The 17,277-nt window shown below is 44.4% G+C and overlaps 9 protein-coding genes across 9 annotated transcripts; 6 read left to right on the top strand and 3 right to left on the bottom strand.

Moving 5' to 3' along the window:
- Positions 1-422: 422 nt before the first annotated feature.
- On the bottom strand, positions 423-1,080 carry BYT42DRAFT_500257 (sorting nexin-3; the record flags this gene model as incomplete). The annotated part of the gene is made up of 4 exons (XM_051564694.1): positions 423-516; positions 572-768; positions 877-920; positions 984-1,080. The coding sequence occupies 4 exons, from the start codon at positions 1,078-1,080 to the stop codon at positions 423-425; spliced, it is 432 nt and encodes a 143-aa protein (XP_051421292.1).
- Positions 1,081-2,595: 1,515 nt separating this feature from the next.
- On the top strand, positions 2,596-3,881 carry BYT42DRAFT_548144 (HAD-like domain-containing protein; the record flags this gene model as incomplete). The annotated part of the gene is made up of 4 exons (XM_051565995.1): positions 2,596-2,883; positions 2,965-3,171; positions 3,242-3,621; positions 3,683-3,881. The coding sequence occupies 4 exons, from the start codon at positions 2,596-2,598 to the stop codon at positions 3,879-3,881; spliced, it is 1,074 nt and encodes a 357-aa protein (XP_051421291.1).
- Positions 3,882-4,416: 535 nt separating this feature from the next.
- Positions 4,417-8,028, top strand: BYT42DRAFT_579413 (uncharacterized protein). The gene is made up of 4 exons (XM_051569388.1): positions 4,417-5,924; positions 5,989-6,159; positions 6,225-7,214; positions 7,281-8,028. The coding sequence occupies exons 1-4, from the start codon at positions 4,467-4,469 to the stop codon at positions 7,587-7,589; spliced, it is 2,928 nt and encodes a 975-aa protein (XP_051421290.1). The 5' UTR covers positions 4,417-4,466; the 3' UTR covers positions 7,590-8,028.
- Positions 8,029-8,261: 233 nt separating this feature from the next.
- Positions 8,262-8,843, top strand: BYT42DRAFT_616335 (signal recognition particle, SRP9/SRP14 subunit; the record flags this gene model as incomplete). Its single annotated transcript, XM_051572055.1, has 4 exons — positions 8,262-8,330; positions 8,404-8,472; positions 8,548-8,644; positions 8,719-8,843. 4 exons carry the CDS (start codon positions 8,262-8,264, stop codon positions 8,841-8,843), a joined length of 360 nt encoding a protein of 119 aa, XP_051421289.1.
- Positions 8,810-9,529, bottom strand: BYT42DRAFT_60317 (30S ribosomal protein S21e). Its single transcript, XM_051571069.1, has 2 exons — positions 9,393-9,529; positions 8,810-9,303 (listed from the first exon to the last, which is right to left on the bottom strand). Exons 1-2 carry the CDS (start codon positions 9,440-9,442, stop codon positions 9,093-9,095), a joined length of 261 nt encoding a protein of 86 aa, XP_051421288.1. The 5' UTR covers positions 9,443-9,529; the 3' UTR covers positions 8,810-9,092.
- Positions 9,463-11,278, top strand: BYT42DRAFT_579404 (F-actin-capping protein subunit beta). Its single transcript, XM_051569387.1, has 5 exons — positions 9,463-9,737; positions 9,821-10,032; positions 10,098-10,291; positions 10,353-10,525; positions 10,655-11,278. The coding sequence occupies exons 1-5, from the start codon at positions 9,735-9,737 to the stop codon at positions 10,880-10,882; spliced, it is 810 nt and encodes a 269-aa protein (XP_051421287.1). The 5' UTR covers positions 9,463-9,734; the 3' UTR covers positions 10,883-11,278.
- Positions 11,279-11,304: 26 nt separating this feature from the next.
- Positions 11,305-13,132, top strand: BYT42DRAFT_579402 (legume-like lectin family-domain-containing protein). The gene is made up of 8 exons (XM_051569386.1): positions 11,305-11,479; positions 11,558-11,676; positions 11,756-11,840; positions 11,925-12,031; positions 12,100-12,318; positions 12,410-12,476; positions 12,545-12,609; positions 12,672-13,132. Exons 1-8 carry the CDS (start codon positions 11,371-11,373, stop codon positions 12,813-12,815), a joined length of 915 nt encoding a protein of 304 aa, XP_051421286.1. The 5' UTR covers positions 11,305-11,370; the 3' UTR covers positions 12,816-13,132.
- Positions 13,133-14,077, bottom strand: BYT42DRAFT_579400 (ML domain-containing protein). Its single transcript, XM_051569385.1, has 4 exons — positions 13,892-14,077; positions 13,577-13,827; positions 13,465-13,469; positions 13,133-13,389 (listed from the first exon to the last, which is right to left on the bottom strand). The coding sequence occupies exons 1-4, from the start codon at positions 14,041-14,043 to the stop codon at positions 13,300-13,302; spliced, it is 498 nt and encodes a 165-aa protein (XP_051421285.1). The 5' UTR covers positions 14,044-14,077; the 3' UTR covers positions 13,133-13,299.
- Positions 14,078-15,190: 1,113 nt separating this feature from the next.
- BYT42DRAFT_60093 (Biopterin-dependent aromatic amino acid hydroxylase-domain-containing protein) lies at positions 15,191-17,184 on the top strand. Its single transcript, XM_051571012.1, has 6 exons — positions 15,191-15,378; positions 15,513-15,814; positions 15,903-16,354; positions 16,424-16,696; positions 16,767-16,895; positions 16,971-17,184. The coding sequence occupies exons 1-6, from the start codon at positions 15,245-15,247 to the stop codon at positions 17,040-17,042; spliced, it is 1,362 nt and encodes a 453-aa protein (XP_051421284.1). The 5' UTR covers positions 15,191-15,244; the 3' UTR covers positions 17,043-17,184.
- Positions 17,185-17,277: the final 93 nt, after the last annotated feature.

Raw genomic sequence — 17,277 nt, 5'->3', positions numbered from 1 at the left:
TGTACCCTACCATTCGAAATTATGCAGCTATAAGAAAACTTGTTCGAGGCATAGCAGACTACAAGAGATACAACGATTCTCATGAAGCGCTTTTACACACCAACTCACGGACCTTGAAACATGTCTCTTATTGTTGGGCCCTGAACAAGATCTACCGACCACCGAACAAGGGTAGTAGTATGGTATGCTTCATTACAAGTTATTGAATCGTCAAGAATGCTTACAATTGGAAACTGGGGATAAACTAGGTTTTCTGATCTAATAAACGTCAAAGGTGCCAACAACAGCGAATGGGTTCCAAACAAAGGGGTCTCTTGCTAATACAATCGTGGAACCTTGAAGATAGATAAGGACCATCCATAGTAAAATTGTAAGCACCTTTGTATCATCATATTAGAAAAGTATGTTTATGACAAGGCAACTTAATAATGGTAGGTATCGCGAGAGAATTCAGGGTCTTGAATGAAGGCTGCCAAGACTTTGCTTCCCGTTTGAAGTAGAGGATGACCGGCCACGCTGCAAGGTCGTGGATGAGAATTGAAGCTTCATTCTTTCTGTTACCAAGACTTACATTTGCAGGAATCTTTCAAGGCCTTCTCTGCGCTGTTCAATGACTTCGTCTGAAAAGCGATTGGTAAATACCTTTCCAGGGAGCGGGGGTATATTGACACGCGCCGATTCGCGTTCCAGTTGGTCCTTGAACCATTCAAAGTCTCTATACCGTCGACGAACCGATGATTGTTTCAACTTGAATGCAGGAATATTGGTCTGTTTCGACGGTTCAAAATCCATATAAACCAAAAAAAAAAATAAAAAAAAAACCACAGTAAGTATGCAGCGAAAAAATTAGCCCATGGCACGTATGACTTTTCTTACCCGACACACGATCTCATAATCAGTATACATTTTTCGGCCAAATCCTAGGCATGACCAATGAGAATGAGTGTCCCCGAAAAAAGACCTGTTATCGCTTCCCTTCTTACCATGTGTTTGTGCATTCTTAACATCGATTTCCAAAAAGTTTTCGGGAATTCCATAACGTTCTTCAATGGTCTGTTCGCGAGTACTAGCCGAGGCCATGCTCTCAAAGGCCCGGAACCGAGGACTCGGTGAGTGCACGGAATCAGTCATGGACAAAGAGATCACCAAGTAGATGAAACGCAAATACTAGCTTGCTCAGCAAAAAACTGGCCCATTATCAGTAACGTGTGACGTTACAGTGTCGCTTTTGGAAATCTGCAATTTCGACACCAAGCGGTTGCTCCCAAAATTCCTATATGATATAAAATCCACTTTCTAACTCATCGTATAGTGAGGCATGAACACGGAACAAAAGAGCAGTAGGATAGTAAGGAAACTGTGGAAAGTAATTTAATCATCATGCTGTAGGTATATGTCTCTTTAGCCGCCAAATATGCTGTAAACGCGTGGCCGCCTTTTTTTCTCTTTCCAAGGTCTTTCATTTTGAGTAAGCTGTATCCAATCATCTTTGGCTTTAAATCAGCTGTTCGTATTTATCTTGTTGCTATTGTGCGGGTAAGGCGTATTAGCTCGATTCAACCTTATCTGGTAGTGCACTGATCAACCATGCGGCATGAAGCGCCAACCCGCACCGACCTTCTAAGCCACGTTATCAGCCATCCATCGTTGGGACTTTTTTTTGTCTTCCGTCTTTCCTGGCAGGCTCTTTGAAATGGCTCGGTACGTCATATCGATTCGAGCAGATTAACGTCGTTTCAAAACCCCCCAAAAAATTGGCGCAAAGGTTAATGCGGGCAGCAGATTGCCAACCAGCTGCCGGAGTCTAAATTCAATGATATCATAAGCTGGAAAGGCTTCTGCACCCCGATGGACATCGTTTCTTTTTTCGCTTTTGGATGGATAGGCGGGCCTTGATAGTGGTGGAATTGGTTCGTCAATATGACATTATCAAGAAATCCTAAAAATTTATACTTCTTAGTTCAAACTGTCGTTGTGGAACGTTGTTCAGAACCAAAATTCACAACTAGATCCCTTGTCAATTCCCGTCCCTTGATATTCTGTGGACCAGAGCGCGCAAAAAGAGAGCCCGGGATTTTTTTGGATCGGGAAGGGCAAGTGGCATCATTTTCCTTTTTATTTTTGGGAACAATGAGATAGCGGAGTGGTTGTTAAAAAGCCTACAGATGATGGCATGCATAACCAATGCATGGTCGCGAACCGTATCATTGGCAAGCCTTAATTCAAACCCCGTACAACGCCACAACTGGCCTTTGTTCCTCCATAGCAATACATCACAAAATACAGAGCCGCAAACGAAAAGCAAGCCTTTTTTCTTTGCCAGCCACTTCTCTTAGTATTTTGACACCTTTCAAATGAACACGAGTTGACAGGCTGCTTCTCGGATGCACGGTATGAAACATAGCAATAAAGAAGCATGAAACGGAGCCAAAAATAATCCATGATTTCAGTACGCCCTTTCAAATTTACGTAATTGTCTGTTAGCTCAGACAGTGAAACAAGGTCATGGCGGGATTTTGGGTTTCATTAAACGTATATATAAAGTGATCCTCATGGGCAAAATAAGTCGCATTAATCACTAAATAGTTCGCAACCATGTCCTCTGAAACTCCCACTCGCACTCCCACTGTACAAACTCCCGCTGCACAGACTCCCTCGGAAAACGTGGTTGTCAATCCTCCCAGCGAGGACAACGATACCACTCATTTGGCCCAGCAATTCGCTAACCGTCTTCACACCGACTCTCCCAGAGACAAGCAGAATTCTTCTTCTGTCCAGAAGGATTGGGCCTTATTGCGTGATCCCGTTCTTCACACTGAACGTTTGGATGCTATCCGCTCCAAGAAGGGTTACGTTATTGATATGGATGGTGTTATTTACCACGTAAGTTAGTGAATTAGGGTATAGTGACGGGTACATTTAATTTGGCGGCGATGCTAATGAATTGGGGGTTTTTCTCTATAGGGTACCAAACTTTTGCCTGGTGCCAAGGAGCTTGTTGATTTCTTGAACCGAAATAACAAGAAGTATCTCTTCTTGACCAACAACTCGGCTCCTACTCCCCGTGAATTGCAGCAGAAGCTCAGCCGATTAGGCATTGAGGTCACTGAAGACCACTTCTTCACTGCCGGTCAGGCTACCGCTTACTTCCTCAAGTCACAGATGCCCGAGGTATGAATCACCTTCCTTTTCTAACTGAGCCGTATACATACAGATAAGCTGACGTTCTTTTTTGTATTAGGGTGGTACCGTCTACGTGATTGGTGAACCTGGTCTTGCCTATGCTTTGTACGATATGGGTTTCTTCATGAACGACCACAACCCTGACTATGTTATTCTTGGTGAAGGTCCTTCTTACAACTATGAAAAGTTGACCAAGGCTGTTCAGCTCGTCCAGCAGGGTGCCAAGTTGATTGCTACCAACTTGGATGTTGAAAACTTGGATTCCAAGGGCAACAAGATCCCCTCTTGCGGTGCTTTCACTGCTTCCGTGGAATTGGTTACCAAGACCAAGGCTTTCTTCTGTGGTAAGCCTTCCGCTTTGATCATGCGTTACGCTCAGCGCGTGCTTGGTTTGAGCCGTCTTGAAACCTGTATTATTGGTGACCGCATGGATACTGAGTAAGTGAAACATGCATGAGTTGAGTCGCATCGCATGGGTTGCTAATTCTTGTCATTTTAGTATTGTTGCCGGTGTGAACTCTGAAATTGACCCTGTGTTGGTGTTGTCTGGTGTTACTGCTATGGAAGATCTTTCCACCTTTGCTTACCGTCCCTATCTCATTTTGGGTGGTGTGTATGAAATTCCCAACGAAGATGAAAAGCACAACATCTCCGAAACTGACATGGAAGAAGCTGCACGACGTGCCTCTTTCCTGTAAACTCTTCACAACCTACATTCCTTTTAAACCTCTTTGTAAAATAAGTTGTTACATAGAACCACACATGTGAAAAATATATAATTTTTTTTGTACAGTTAAAAAACCCTCGTATTGCTTTTTGGCTTTATCGATAAATTCCCACCGTGTGTGTCCTTGATGTAATTATGATGACTGACACGAAAGACAGCTTACTGGAGAAGCGGAACTTCTATCCTGACCCTGGCGACTGGGCTTTCTGTCGAGATTGAGCGAATTCTTTTGTACCTTCACGAAAATTTTGCTTTACCCAAATTTTACAAAGCGGCGAGCTTTTTTTCAGTTAAGGAACCTCAAATAAAACGCTAGCAAAAGTGGAGGTCGATGCAATTCGTAATCTGAGGGTCGGTCATGATATGAAGGTTAATAAGCAATAAGGTGGCACAAAAGAGGATGTCGAGGGCAAAAAGTGGTGAAGGGATGCGGCGCATGAGAGCGGACAATGAAAGATTGTATAAAGAAAAAAAAGTCTAAACGTCCAAAAAAATAATGCTGGGCGAATTGACTGGGCTTGATCGGGGAACAATCAGTTGAAATTTTTTTGGTGATATGAGTTCTTTATGGCACAGACAACCATGGGATAAGCAATCCAGTCGTCCATCCTCCCCGCTCGAACCACACGAATCCACTTACGTTCCTGTCGGTCGCATATCTCGTCAAGATCTCCTCCAACGCTTCCAAGACTCACTCAAGCTCATCGAACAGAAAATGACCACTTCGGTCAACGCAAACACATTACCATCCACGCCCTCGCATGCGTGGCGCATTTATGACGGCATGCCCGATACACAGGTTCAACACAGTTTAACCCCATCATCGTCCCCGACTATCACCCTCAAGCGATGTGCCGAATTCTCTTTATACGATAACCCTATCAACCCTAAACGATCCAAAACCCCCTTGTCACCAGACGCACTGCCAACGGTGTCACTTAATATCAGCGAAACCATTCAGCGCTACAAATCAACTCTGGAATTCATCAGAAGAAATCGTAATCAGCCATTATCCTTTCTCTTGACACCACCATACCATGTTCCCCCGGCAGAATCTTCTTCTACGCGGACCCGCGACGCACCCGACACCACGATTGCCGATAGTAACCTCTCACATACCACCCGCCACACTCATACCACTGTCACCGACGCACCTCAAGAGCTCCGTGCCGCTTCAGAAAGCTCACAACACAAACAGCAAACAGTCAACACGCGCCCGGTTCATGGCATGGCCTCGAGATGTGGAACCGAAGATATTCTTGAAGAATTATTAAGTGGCAATGTTCTTGAGGAACTATCTGGTGACAACGTGCCGCAGAGTCCAGCTAAAGGAAGGATTCATTCTGTGCAAGAAGAAGCGGCTGTGGATCCCTCTGAATCCACTACTTTCGTTCATCCTCCTACGTCAACCGAGCCACCTCTTGCTGCTACCACCATCCCGTCGAATCCAATGGCTGTCGGTGTCTCTGCACCTGCAACGAAAGATCCGATTCCTGTGTTTGCAACCGATGTTGAAGAACCTGTGGCCGAAGCATCGGAAGCCCAGTGGAGTTCAGAAACGTCTACGCCTGAAAGGATTCCTGTTACCGTTGCCGAAGTTGAGGAATTTTTGGTCGAGGTACCGGAACCTGAGCCAAGTGCGGCAACCTCAATGACAGATACTACCGATGTTGGATCTGCGGCTAAAGGGGCGGAAACCCAACCGAATGCTTCTGCCACCATCGTAGTCACTCTTCCTGTTGCTATTCCAGAAGCACAATTGTGGCCGCATCAAATGGTGCCCGTCTATCCTACTGCCGACCAAATGAAATTCTGTGCACAACTGAGTGATCTGGCCGATCCAGATGTGCACGCGTCTCTGAGGGCCTCTCTAGTCGCCATGCTTGACGTGCTTAATCATCCCGAAACGTCTGCCCTCGAAGGAGCGGTGTTTGAGACCGACGATCGCTGGGAGATGTCAGGCAAGACCATCTTTATCAGACGACTCGTTGATACTCTGATCAGTGAAAATAAGGCAAGTTCAACCGTCTGGGTCATTGAATTGGATCATTGATGTGTTGAGGCTCTTCCCCTTACAGGCTGTCAATGTCGCTATTATTACCTATGACGTGAACATGGAAACGCTGCTTTACAGTATGTTCCGTCAAGCCTCTTTTGCATGCCAACGCATCAATGCCATCATTGATGATTGGGATCGAGAGTACGGTATCATCATCCGAACTGTGAAAGCCGACACCCCCGTGTCCCCAGTAAGTAAAATAATTAGGATTTACAATAGCAACAACTTTTCTAAAAATCCACGGGATCGATCCAGGCTATTTATTACTCGGAAGGTATTCATTTGAGTATTGCATGCGATATGCGAATTGGTCCCGACAACGCCGTCTTTGAAAAGATTCACGGCAACATCGGTCGTCCTTTTCCGTCCCTTTTTCTCGTCAGCGTTGGCAGTGTGGAACAGCGGGTTTGGGGACATGAAGATCAGTTGTTGAACCCAGAAAAGACATGGGTAAGCGACATCTCTACTTTCAAGCAATTGGTGAAGCAACCCACCACATGGACGGCGTCTCGTCAAAACGATATTGCGATGGTCGACAAGTCATTGGACGCGATTGTTAAATGGATTTCCTCCGCCTCTCACGCTCGTCTGCAGTTCCATCTTGTTCCAGCTACACAAGCTCAAGTTGCGCAACAGGAAGATACCGCTACCCAGACGACTCTGGCTGTAGAACCTGCGGTTCCTGAAGTGTCTCGAGCAATCGATGCTGTGGCAGATAGGCAAGCGCAAACCACGGCGGAAGCCCAACCAGTGACTGAACAACCAGCAGCAGTCGATCCACAAACGATGCAAGACCCAAGCGCCAAAGAAGGAACGGTTCCAGCTGATAATCAGGTGGCCATTCCGGAAGCATCAGAAGCAGTGGTTCAGCAAGAAACAGTTTCAGTGGCGCCGGTAGAAGAAGGAGGTGCCTCGGCTGTGACCGACGTGTCTGTCCCAGAAGATGAGACATTGACACTGAGTGGATTGTCTCTGCAAGATGTAGCAAAGAAAAAATATGAACGTTCGGTCACCGAGCTTACGGGAGAGATGGATATGGAGATCTCTGATGGGGAAACTCCTCCCTCATTTGAGCTCCCACCAAGGAACTTGACCATCAATGTATCCGATCATCAGCCTTTTGCCGCTCAGCCCTCGCTGTCCAAACCTTCTTCGCCAATGGACGGCGGATCTCCGTTTTCATTGACTTTTGAACTGGACCAACAAAAGAAGCTGCAAACCAAGTGGAGAAAATACATTGAAGAGGTAATAATCCTGTTTTGTACACCGACAAGTCAAATAACAAAAAGAAAAATAACCGATTCGTTACAGTTATTTGTCGGTTACGGGTATCCATTTTCTCGAAGACAACGATCCAAGGAGTCGAGCGTAAAACGAGTTACTACTTCTGCAGAAACACAGGTAGCCACGACGACGACGGGGGGTTGCACCGGAGAAAGCGGACCATCCTCTGACGAAGAATCGTCGTACTACTCTGCAAACGAGTCTGAATCTGACCTTGAAGGCTCACCGTCAAAAGAGCCCAAAGGCACAGAGGAAGACCGAAAATCCGCCGCATTATCCAAGCTGCTTGCATTCCAAGACTCGCCTATAAGTAAGTATTCATTTCGTGACACTTGATGCCCAACACTCTGATCGATTTTATTTATTCATATCTAGGTTTATCGGACCAACAAAAGCAAGCATTACTTAGTATTCGTCTAGAATATGAAGGTGAAGTACAGAGAGAAGTGGAAAAATTGATGAAATCAATCCAGCAGCGATATGTCGAGCGAGCATTGCAAGACGTCACGGCCACCCAACTGCCTCTAAAGAAGCGCGGTGCGGTGAAAAGCCATCCCACCTTGAGCGAATAATCATCCAAAAATGTATATAGTCATCCCTCGTTTCACGGTTGCCCTATTCTAAAATGTGTACATGCTTTATAATCCTTCTACTTTTCTATGACCAAACAAATGCAATGAGAACCCTCGCGGTACCCGACCGGTAGTTGACCGGTGTTTGGTTGGTGCATGGTTTCCTAAACATTCATATTGGGTGTGGTGTGCTTCCATGTTTTTTATGCCCATAGTTTTGGAAAAGCGTTATTGTTCAGAGATTATGATTATTGGCAAGTTGATACTAAGGTATTGAACACTCCCAACCACCGTAATCAAGCGCAATGCGCATCGTGGGCCATGGGTGGAGCGGGTGTGACTTGATTTTCAAAGACAGAATTCCCCATTGAGAGAGGAGTCTCTGGCGCCAAAAAGAGGGCGAAAGCCAGTGGAAAGGGTTTTGTTCAACTGCAACATGTACATTGCAACGTGGGATGAATTTCAGAAAGCCGTCGAGGAACTGTATACGGCTTCTCCAGAACAAGTAATATATGCGAACCTTTGAATGCTGCTATTGGCATCTATCCACCCGCTCACATGTGTGCTTCTTTCATCAGACCCGCTACGTTCAAACCTATCGTCACGCTCAAGAAGAGTTAGTTCTCAAAGTCACCAATGACCGTACGGTGAGTGTTGTGTCTCCAAAATATCGTGACATGACCCACAAGAAGTACATCTGAATTAACCATGCGAACCTTCAGCTTTTGCAATACAAAACAAATCAAGCTTCTGACCTGAAAAAGTTCATTAATCTCAACATGCGACTCATGTGCCAAATGCAAAATCAGGCGATATCAGGTAACTTTATTTTCTCTACACGCTCAAAGGAAAAACAATGCGGAAGGAAGTGGGTGGTTAAAACGTCTTTGTAGAAGCGGAAGATACCGAAATGCGACAAACCACAGCGGCTCCCGTCCCTTCAGGCCCTCAGATACCCGAAGTGGTGGCAAGCAAACCTGCCTCAGGTGGCAAAAAGAATCGGAAAAGAAAGCATTGAAACGAGTGATGTGAAAACAAAGGGAAGAAAAGAAAAAGAAAAAGAGACAGCAATTCGTTTAGGGGATAACCATGGCATTTTTCTGATCATAGATCCTTGCATCCTTTTTTTTATATACAAAAAAACACAACCAAACCCAACCCCAATGGTGTTTATACAAATATGACAAGTGGACTCGAAAGAGTTGTTTGGGTTTTCTTTCTTTCTTTTATTCACAAGTATGATGAATGAATTGTTTGTTGGACTTTTTTACTTTTGGTAAGACCAGACATTCTTCAAGTAACCATCCTGAGTGGCGAGACGGTTGATGGAGTCATCAGCTTCGGCTTCCTTGCGAACGAAACCGCAGAGAGCGTAGGTGGAGAAAGAGTTGGTGTAGCGACCCTCGGCATCGACATCACCAACGTTGAGCTGGATGGAAGCGTGGTCCTTGGCATTGATGAGACGGTTGGTAGCCGAACTATAAAAATTGAAAGCTCAAGAATTAGTGCTTCTTTTTTCCTTCTTTCACAAGAGTATAGAGGTGGAACTGTGTATATTGATATTTACCACTTGCGGGGAATGTAAAGATCAACGAGTCTGCCTTCAGAGTTCTCCATGGTTAACTTTGAGCGAAATAGAAAAAGGGCGAGCTCGAGCACCACCGCTGAGCTTCCAAGAAAAGGATGAACAAATTTTTTTTTGGGCAATCGATGCTAAGCCACTCGTTTTCCAGCCGCTCCGGCTTGGGAAAGTCGAGTTCTTTTCTGACATCATTTGCTGAATGTCGGCGATTCAATCGGGGACATCCTCATTCGAGATGGCGGAATGGCTTTTGGAGGTGGGCCTACCTGGAGCTTTCCTTGAACGCTGACTGCACCTCTTGTTTCCATTAAACCTCAACACTACACCATGGTATATACGTTTGCAATACTTTGTTGCATTCGGCATTTATATAGAGTTAATGCAGCGAGCCATTAAGCGTTTAATGTTGTTAGGATGAGCAATATGAAAGCGCGCTTGACTTGATGCGCCGACTGCCGCCTCAGAATATTGAAGAGAATATGGGCAAGCTCATGGATTTGGTGCATCCAGACTTGGTGGAAGAATTACTGTCGGCTATTGACCAACCCCTCAAAGTGCGTCGTTGCGAAAAGACTGGCAGGGACTATCTTATCTGTGATTATAACAGAGACGGCGATTCATATCGGTGAGACGTCTTTTCATTAAACAAACTGGTGATGATGACCTGGATGCTGAATAATGGTCCTGTAGTTCGCCATGGAGCAACGAGTATGATCCCGAGTTGCCAGACGGCACATTACCTTCGCCGAGTCTCCGCAAACTGGAAGTCGCCGCGAACGACGCTTTCGATACCTACCGTGAGCTTTACTATGCAGGCGGCGTTTCATCCGTATACACATTCGACATTGACGATAAATTTGCCGTCGTTGTCTTGATCAAAAAAGGTAATTTTCTTCATTTACAAAAATGATTCGGCCGTGACTCAGCCATTTCGTTTTCCAACAGTGGGCGACGGTGTGCGTCGCATGAAAGGCGCTTGGGATTCCATCCACGTATTCGAAGTCCAGGAACGCGGACGTAATGCACATTACAAACTGACATCGACCGTCATGTTATATATGATTACCAACAACGACGATCTTGGCAATATGAACTTGAGCGGCAGTATGACACGACAAGTACGTTTTTTCTGATGTTGCATTAATGCTATCCGTAACTGTGTTTATCTTTTTTTTTTTTGCATGGGTGATTTTTCTGACTTGTTTGTTCGTACCTTGTAATGCGTACGATGTCTCTCTTTTATTTAGTCTGAGCAAGATTATCCTGTAGACGACCCCTCTGCCCACGTGGCCAATATCGGACGTATGGTGGAAGACATGGAAAGCAAAATGCGCAACTCCTTGCGGGAAGTGTATTTCGGAAAGACAAAGGACATTGTCAATGATTTACGTAGTTTAAGTTCGATTGCTGAAAGTAAGCGACAAGCCAAGATCCAGCAAGAACTTGTAGGTCGATTGATGGAACGAAGCACTTGATGATGATGATAAAAGAAAAGACAAAACCAAAACCGTCATCCATATATATCATATATATTGTACATCTGTTGACCCTCTATTTCGGGTGACAAAACTTTCTCTGTTACTGGCATCCTGAGAGAAATGATTATGAAAAATGGGATGATGTTAGAATCAAACAAATGACTATGCTTGCAAAACAATGCATGCAACAAGGATGGTCGATGAAAAAACCAGATCATACAGGGAAATAAATACTTCTTTATCCGAAAAACTGAATCCCTCCTCCAAAAAAAAGTTAAAAAGAATAAACCTTTTTTGATATCGTCAAAGCCCCACAGCAAAAAGGGGTTTTCTTGGATGCTTATTAGACCGCGTTCCCGTTCCGTGGGCGGGAATTCAAATCCAAGCAGGGCTTAATTTGGCCCAACGTAAAAGGTGGAGTTCCTTTTCCGCTCGCGTGTCGCTTTTTTATTGGTATTGAAGGCTCACTTTTGTTGGCAGAGACTATGCGTTTTCTATCTGCCATCCTTTTAGCGGCTACGGCCGTCACATCGTTCATATGTGCCGAGGCACAACTGCCGATGCGCACCCATTCCATCGCCATGCCTTATATTGGTACCGTATTCGTTGGCCTTTATGGACTTTTTTCTTTTCACTGACCCGGAGTCATTGTAACAATCATCATCATCTTAGACGATGACCTCCAAAATCATTGGTTTGATTTCGGTGGCGATACCATCATTAACACCAATCGTCAAATTCGTTTAACTAGCAATCAGCAGTCGCAAGTCGGTTTCCTGTGGTCTCGTTTGGTAAGTTTTCCAACAAAGTGTCGCTTTGGCTCGGACAAGGAACAACAAATGATTAAATCAATCCTTCATTTTTTTACAGCCTATTGTCGACGACAACTTTGAAGTAGAGTTTGAGTTCCGTGTGCACGGGTCCTCGGGCCATTTGTATGGTGACGGATTTGCGAGTAAGTCGGGGTTGCCCGCCTTGTTTTTCCTTGCCTTCATCAATCCACGCGCTTTCAATTTACTGAAATCATTGCTTTACACAGTGTGGCTCGTCAAGGAAAGATTGGGTACTGGAGATGTCTTTGGCGCAACGAATCGATTTGATGGATTGGGCATTTTCTTTGATACCTATGATAATGAACGTGCTCATGTATGGAAAATCATTTCACATTCTCTCCCCAACCTCGGTACTGGTTTCTAACGATGCTTTTGTTGTAGCGCCATACTTTCCCTTACATCACCAGCATGCTGGGCAATGGGATGGCAGTGTACGAGAACGACAAGGATGGACGCACCACCGAACTGGTAGAAGGCTGTGAAGCCGATTTCCGTATGAAGGAATTCCCCACTCGCGGCAAATTGACCTTTTACAGAAACAATTACCTGCAATTGGACGTGATGTGGAAAGAAGAAGACGTATGGACTCAATGCTTCAAGGTAACGTGCTGTACAAAAAGGGAATAGAAAACAAGTTCAAAGCGTTGCATGCTAAAAGAAACCGTTTAACTTTTTTTTTGTGATCTACCAGGCTTACAAAGTCCAATTACCGGAAAGAATGTATCTCGGATTCACAGCACACACAGGCGAAGTCACCGGTAATAATAATAAGAAAATGCTGGCATCAACCGATGGTGCAGTGGTGGCTGATTTGATATCTCTGTAGATAACCACGACATTGTGAGCGTGGAAGCGAAATCGTTGACTGCTAAACCCATCGAAGCAGCACCTGTACGTATTTCTTCGTGAATGAAATGTAACTGTCCCCGCTAATGTTGTTAAATTTATTTTAGGTGGTGAACGTTCCCAAGCCGAAGCGCAGCTCAGGAGGATTCTTCTCGTTTATATTTAAATTGTTGGTGGCCGCGGGTCTCGTTGCTGTCCTGTTTGTCGGTTACCGTCTCTATGAAAACAAAAATAGAATGAAGCGTTTCTAATTGAATCGCTATCCACAAGAAAGAAAGAAAAAAAGAGAGAAAAAGTTTGATTTTGATTTTGCACCTTTACTGTTCTCGCATGTCAACTGGAGATACACACTATTTCTAGAGGAAAACTATGAAGACCTTTTGAAGGGATCGCTCCTTTCTTGATCGGATAAAGAACACATGGAGAATCGGTCTGCGAAAATCACGGTCACACAAAAAATGGTTTCCAGTCATGGAGTGATTTCACTGCAGCATGACGAGTTTTTGCGCCCAATGGCAGTTTTTGGACCCTAACTTTTAATAAGACCGCTGCACAATACATGCATGTTTTGAAAACACGGCCCCATTGCTTGACGTGAACTCTCTCTTTATTTCGGAACGGCATCACGCATAACAACTGAGAAAATAAATCACCAAGAATAACTCAGCTTGACGCTGTTTATTAACATCATATCATCGACTGTATCGGTTTGTATTTTGCTGTGATTTGCTTGACTCAACGACGTGAAAAGGTGGCACGTCCAATGAGGCAAGCTACTTCTTCATCGTCAGGCGTGTCAATAACGGCTTTGACGGTGTATCGACCCTATGACAAATGGAAGGGAAAAAAATTAGAACGCACACGTTTCCCGGTGAGAATCAACGTCGCTGTAACACTTACGGGAGCTGTTGAATAAAGTAGCAAGGAAAATAGGTGAGAATAAAGTAAGCAATTAGTTATAGTGTATTTGATGTATCGCCCATTTTTCTGTTTTTCTTTGTGGAAAACTTACGAATTTGGGAGGGTAAAGTGACTTGTTTGGTAAAGACCAATTCACCCTTGGGAATGGGGCAATGTTCTTCGAGGTTCTCGATTTCATGGCAAAGATCGAAATCTTTTCTCAGAAGACTGATACGACCGAATTTGACCTCCACATGAGCTACGGTACCCTCCGGCACCTCTTTACTTAAGGTGCCCTTGAAGTCAATCGTCAAGTTCTGGCCTCTCATTGGTGGATCGGGGTCAAGTGTGATGTAGTCAATCCTACGTTAAAAACCAACCCGGTTATTTTCCTGCGTTATCATTTATGACATTCCAAGTAGCTTACTCCAAAATATCATCGGGATCGCCACAATTTTCAATGAGGTCGGTCGATTTCTTGAAAGGCTGAACTCCATCTTGAATGATAAAGTTGGGAGTGAATGCACGCACCAGCGTGGCTAGTAAGGCAGTGAGCAAAAGAGACGTAAACACTTTCATTTTTTCGAAGAAAACGAGAAAGCGGGAAGCCAGACGAAACCGTTGTGGTCGCGTTTTCCTTTTATACAAAGACAGCCATATTTTTCAATGACCGTCCACATGACCCAATGACGACGATTTTTCCTATTCTGGAAACTCCCTTCGTTTCTCATGATAGGTTTCTCGGCCAATCCGGTGATTTCTTACACTTTTTCTACGTCTCATCGTACCCCAAACGGTTCAACGTGGATGGATCAAACGTTACAACAAGTAATTTTTCATATGAGCTTGCATTGCGAAACCTCGAAATCGTTTCATGAGGCTTGCTCAAATTTGAGGGAATTTTTGGTACAGTTTGAACCAGCACAAAAAGGTCGCGGTTGTTGTCAAGCTAAACCATGAAATTCTTGTGGGATGCTGCTCACCAACAAGCGCCATGATCTGATAAATATAGGGTGTTATGAGAACCTTTTGACAGATCTAAGAGGTGCTATTCTGTTTGATCTCTGATTTCTCAACTGATAACCCAGAGATATACGAGCGCAAAAAGAGCTTGAGTGTTCTCTCAAATTCACATCATTTTACACCTACACCCGTGGCTTTTTCCAAACACCGAATAACGATATTTAGATGGGCAATTATTGCTCTTGTCTTTTATTCTCAATGCATTCCAGTATTCTTACCCCATGTATGCATAAACCACAAACCTTGACTGCGAAGATCCACATATATTCTCAGCTCGGGATTCATCACGTACATCCATTACCGAACCATAACATATCATACGTCCAAGTAAATAACCACCGAGACGGTGCATACGCTCGAAATAGTTTACTAGTATGCGTTGGTTCACTTGTTTCTTTGGATCAGGTTGAATTCGGCCGATCATCTATGGCGGAAATCTAATGATTGTCTATCCGACTTTTTGTTCAGTCGGTGGCTCGGAACATTCGCCCCGGTAAAGTATTCAGTCCGTACGATGGTTCGATCAATCTTGTCCGTAGAAAAGGTCAAAGAAAGAGAAGAAGAAAAGGGCCTTCTCACAGAGATCGTTAACAGAAATGGAAACCTTGCCTATGTTACACGTGACCGTGGAAAACGAATCTATCCTGCGCTTGGTTGGGACTATTCAATGATTATAAAAATGTCCGCGGAAAAGGTTCGATGCCAAGTTCAATTGACATCTTTCTCTTACTTCTTCTAGCTCTGTTTCAATTGAACCATGTCTCCTGCTCACACTCCCAAAGACTCGCTCAAGACTACTCTTTGCTTCTCCATCACTGACAAGGTCGGTGCATTGGATGACTGCCTTTCTGCCATCAAATCCATGGAAATCTCGTTGACCCGCATTGAATCGTAAGTAGCTTCTGAAAGCAAAGATCATCAGCCCAAACGCTTTTGCAAATCAATAAATGAATGAATCGACTAACCGATGGTTTGCTTTTTCTCTCCTCTTATTCGACTTTTTGGTCTTTTTGATGACCTGTCAGCCGTCCGAGCAAGACCAAGGATTGGGATTATGATTTCTTTGTGGATTTCGATGCCGTGGATGCTAAGCAAGTGCAAAACGTGGTCGAGTCGCTTCGCAAGCATACAAAGGAAGTGTGTGTGATTGGGTCGGATTCCAAGGGAGGTAAGTGTCTTTTTTTGTTGAGGAAGCACCAAAAACGAATTAGACACGTTGTTGACCATTGTGAGAAAAATTTCAAAGATAGCGTACCTTGGTTCCCACGCAAATTGACAGATCTGGATACATTTGCAGAGAAGGTCCTGGAAATGGGCGAAGAACTCAGTATGTCACTTTTTTTTTCAAAATTCCCACACTTGTTTGCCGCCAAGGTTCCACCAGCTGAACGCTTTTTCTTTTTCTTTTTTACAAGGTTCGGATCATCCTGGTGCGCATGATCCGGTCTACCGTGCTCGTCGTGCGGAAATCACCCGGATTGCCAAAACCTACCGCACCGGACAAACGGTCCCAGAAGTCGACTACACGGAAGAGGAGAATGAGACGTGGGGTAAAGTGTATCGCCACTTGACCTCCATGTACCCTACGCATGCTTGCCGTGAACACCAGTACGTTTTCCCTTTGCTGGTACAAAACTGTGGTTACAGTGACAAGCGAATTCCGCAACTCGAACACATCTCTCGTTTCCTCAAAGACTGCACCGGGTTCACTTTGCGTCCAGTCATGGGGCTGCTGTCCAGCAGAGACTTTCTAAATGCATTTGCTTTCCGTGTCTTCTATTCTACCCAGTACATCCGTCATTCTTCCAAACCCTTCTACACACCCGAGCCTGACTGCTGTCACGAGTTACTAGGCCATGTTCCTCTGGTATGTATCTCTCTCTCTGCTGGTAAAAATGATTTTTGCTTACTAACCACCTCATACTCTTTTGTATAGTTTGCCGATCCTGACTTTGCCGATTTCTCACAGGAAATTGGTTTGGCATCACTGGGGGCTTCCGATGAAGATATTGAAAAACTGGCCACCATTTTTTGGTTCACGGTAGAATTCGGATTATGTCGACAGGATGGTGAGCTCAGAGCCTACGGTGCGGGTTTGCTGAGTTCGTTTGGTGAACTCGAATACTGTTTGTCCGACAAACCCGAATTACGACCCTTTGATCCTTCCAAAACCGCCCTTCAGAAATACCCTATTACCGAATTCCAACCTGTAAGTGTTGCTTCATTCTCCTCTTGATATGTGGAGTGACGGATCTACTCATCGTTCATTTTCTGTAAAGGTGTACTTTGTTGCCGAATCATTTAAAGACGCGCAAGAAAAGGTGCGTGAATTCGCCGCCAACATGAATCGCCCTTTCTCGGTCCGCTACAATGCATTGACCCAAACCATTGAAGTACTGGATAACAAGGTACAAAATAAGTGGAAAATGACATTTTATCCGGTGCCGTTGACTCACGTGGATTGTAACTTTATTTAGGAAAAGATTCTACGATTTGCAAAGAACATTCGTGACGATATGAAAACATTGACTGATGTGTTGGCCTCGTTATCTTGAGTGTCACATTCACATTACAACGGCGCAGTCTAGTATCGTGCAACCTGAACTTAGAATAAATAAAAAACATTGTCATGCTCGATGATTAAGATGTTGATTAGGGTATGAAGGAAGAATATACATGATGGAATTTTTTGGTAGCAATAAAGAATAGCACTGACGCAAAATTTGATATTTTTTTTTTCTCACGGCCGGTATCGTTCGTTTATGAGTTGTGTGTTACTCACGGTGACAT

This window comes from Radiomyces spectabilis (assembly GCF_025331425.1).
Source record: "Radiomyces spectabilis strain NRRL 2753 chromosome Unknown BYT42scaffold_10, whole genome shotgun sequence".
NCBI lineage: Eukaryota > Fungi > Mucoromycota > Mucoromycetes > Mucorales > Radiomycetaceae > Radiomyces > Radiomyces spectabilis.
Note: the sequence above shows the minus strand (reverse complement) of the source record. Positions and strands in the feature narration are given on the sequence as shown.

Excerpts from the sequence above, each read along its gene's own strand:
- BYT42DRAFT_579400 (XM_051569385.1), bottom strand. The coding sequence starts at position 14,043 with ATGAAAGTGTTTACGTCTCTTTTGCTCACTGCCTTACTAGCCACGCTG. Across the intron at positions 13,828-13,891 it reads GATCCCGATGATATTTTGGA|GATTGACTACATCACACTTG; the intron begins GTAAGCTACTTG and ends TTTTTAACGTAG.
- BYT42DRAFT_579402 (XM_051569386.1), top strand. The coding sequence starts at position 11,371 with ATGCGTTTTCTATCTGCCATCCTTTTAGCGGCTACGGCCGTCACATCG. Across the intron at positions 11,480-11,557 it reads CATCGCCATGCCTTATATTG|ACGATGACCTCCAAAATCAT; the intron begins GTACCGTATTCG and ends TCATCATCTTAG. Across the intron at positions 12,610-12,671 it reads AACCCATCGAAGCAGCACCT|GTGGTGAACGTTCCCAAGCC; the intron begins GTACGTATTTCT and ends AATTTATTTTAG.
- BYT42DRAFT_60093 (XM_051571012.1), top strand. The coding sequence starts at position 15,245 with ATGTCTCCTGCTCACACTCCCAAAGACTCGCTCAAGACTACTCTTTGC. Across the intron at positions 15,815-15,902 it reads GGAAATGGGCGAAGAACTCA|GTTCGGATCATCCTGGTGCG; the intron begins GTATGTCACTTT and ends CTTTTTTACAAG. Across the intron at positions 16,896-16,970 it reads TTGAAGTACTGGATAACAAG|ATTCTACGATTTGCAAAGAA; the intron begins GTACAAAATAAG and ends ATTTAGGAAAAG.
- BYT42DRAFT_579404 (XM_051569387.1), top strand. Across the intron at positions 10,033-10,097 it reads AGAGACGGCGATTCATATCG|TTCGCCATGGAGCAACGAGT; the intron begins GTGAGACGTCTT and ends ATGGTCCTGTAG. Across the intron at positions 10,526-10,654 it reads GCGGCAGTATGACACGACAA|TCTGAGCAAGATTATCCTGT; the intron begins GTACGTTTTTTC and ends TCTTTTATTTAG.
- BYT42DRAFT_60317 (XM_051571069.1), bottom strand. The coding sequence starts at position 9,442 with ATGGAGAACTCTGAAGGCAGACTCGTTGATCTTTACATTCCCCGCAAG. Across the intron at positions 9,304-9,392 it reads CTTTACATTCCCCGCAAGTG|TTCGGCTACCAACCGTCTCA; the intron begins GTAAATATCAAT and ends CAATTTTTATAG.
- BYT42DRAFT_579413 (XM_051569388.1), top strand. The coding sequence starts at position 4,467 with ATGAGTTCTTTATGGCACAGACAACCATGGGATAAGCAATCCAGTCGT. Across the intron at positions 5,925-5,988 it reads CTCTGATCAGTGAAAATAAG|GCTGTCAATGTCGCTATTAT; the intron begins GCAAGTTCAACC and ends TTCCCCTTACAG. Across the intron at positions 7,215-7,280 it reads GGAGAAAATACATTGAAGAG|TTATTTGTCGGTTACGGGTA; the intron begins GTAATAATCCTG and ends GATTCGTTACAG.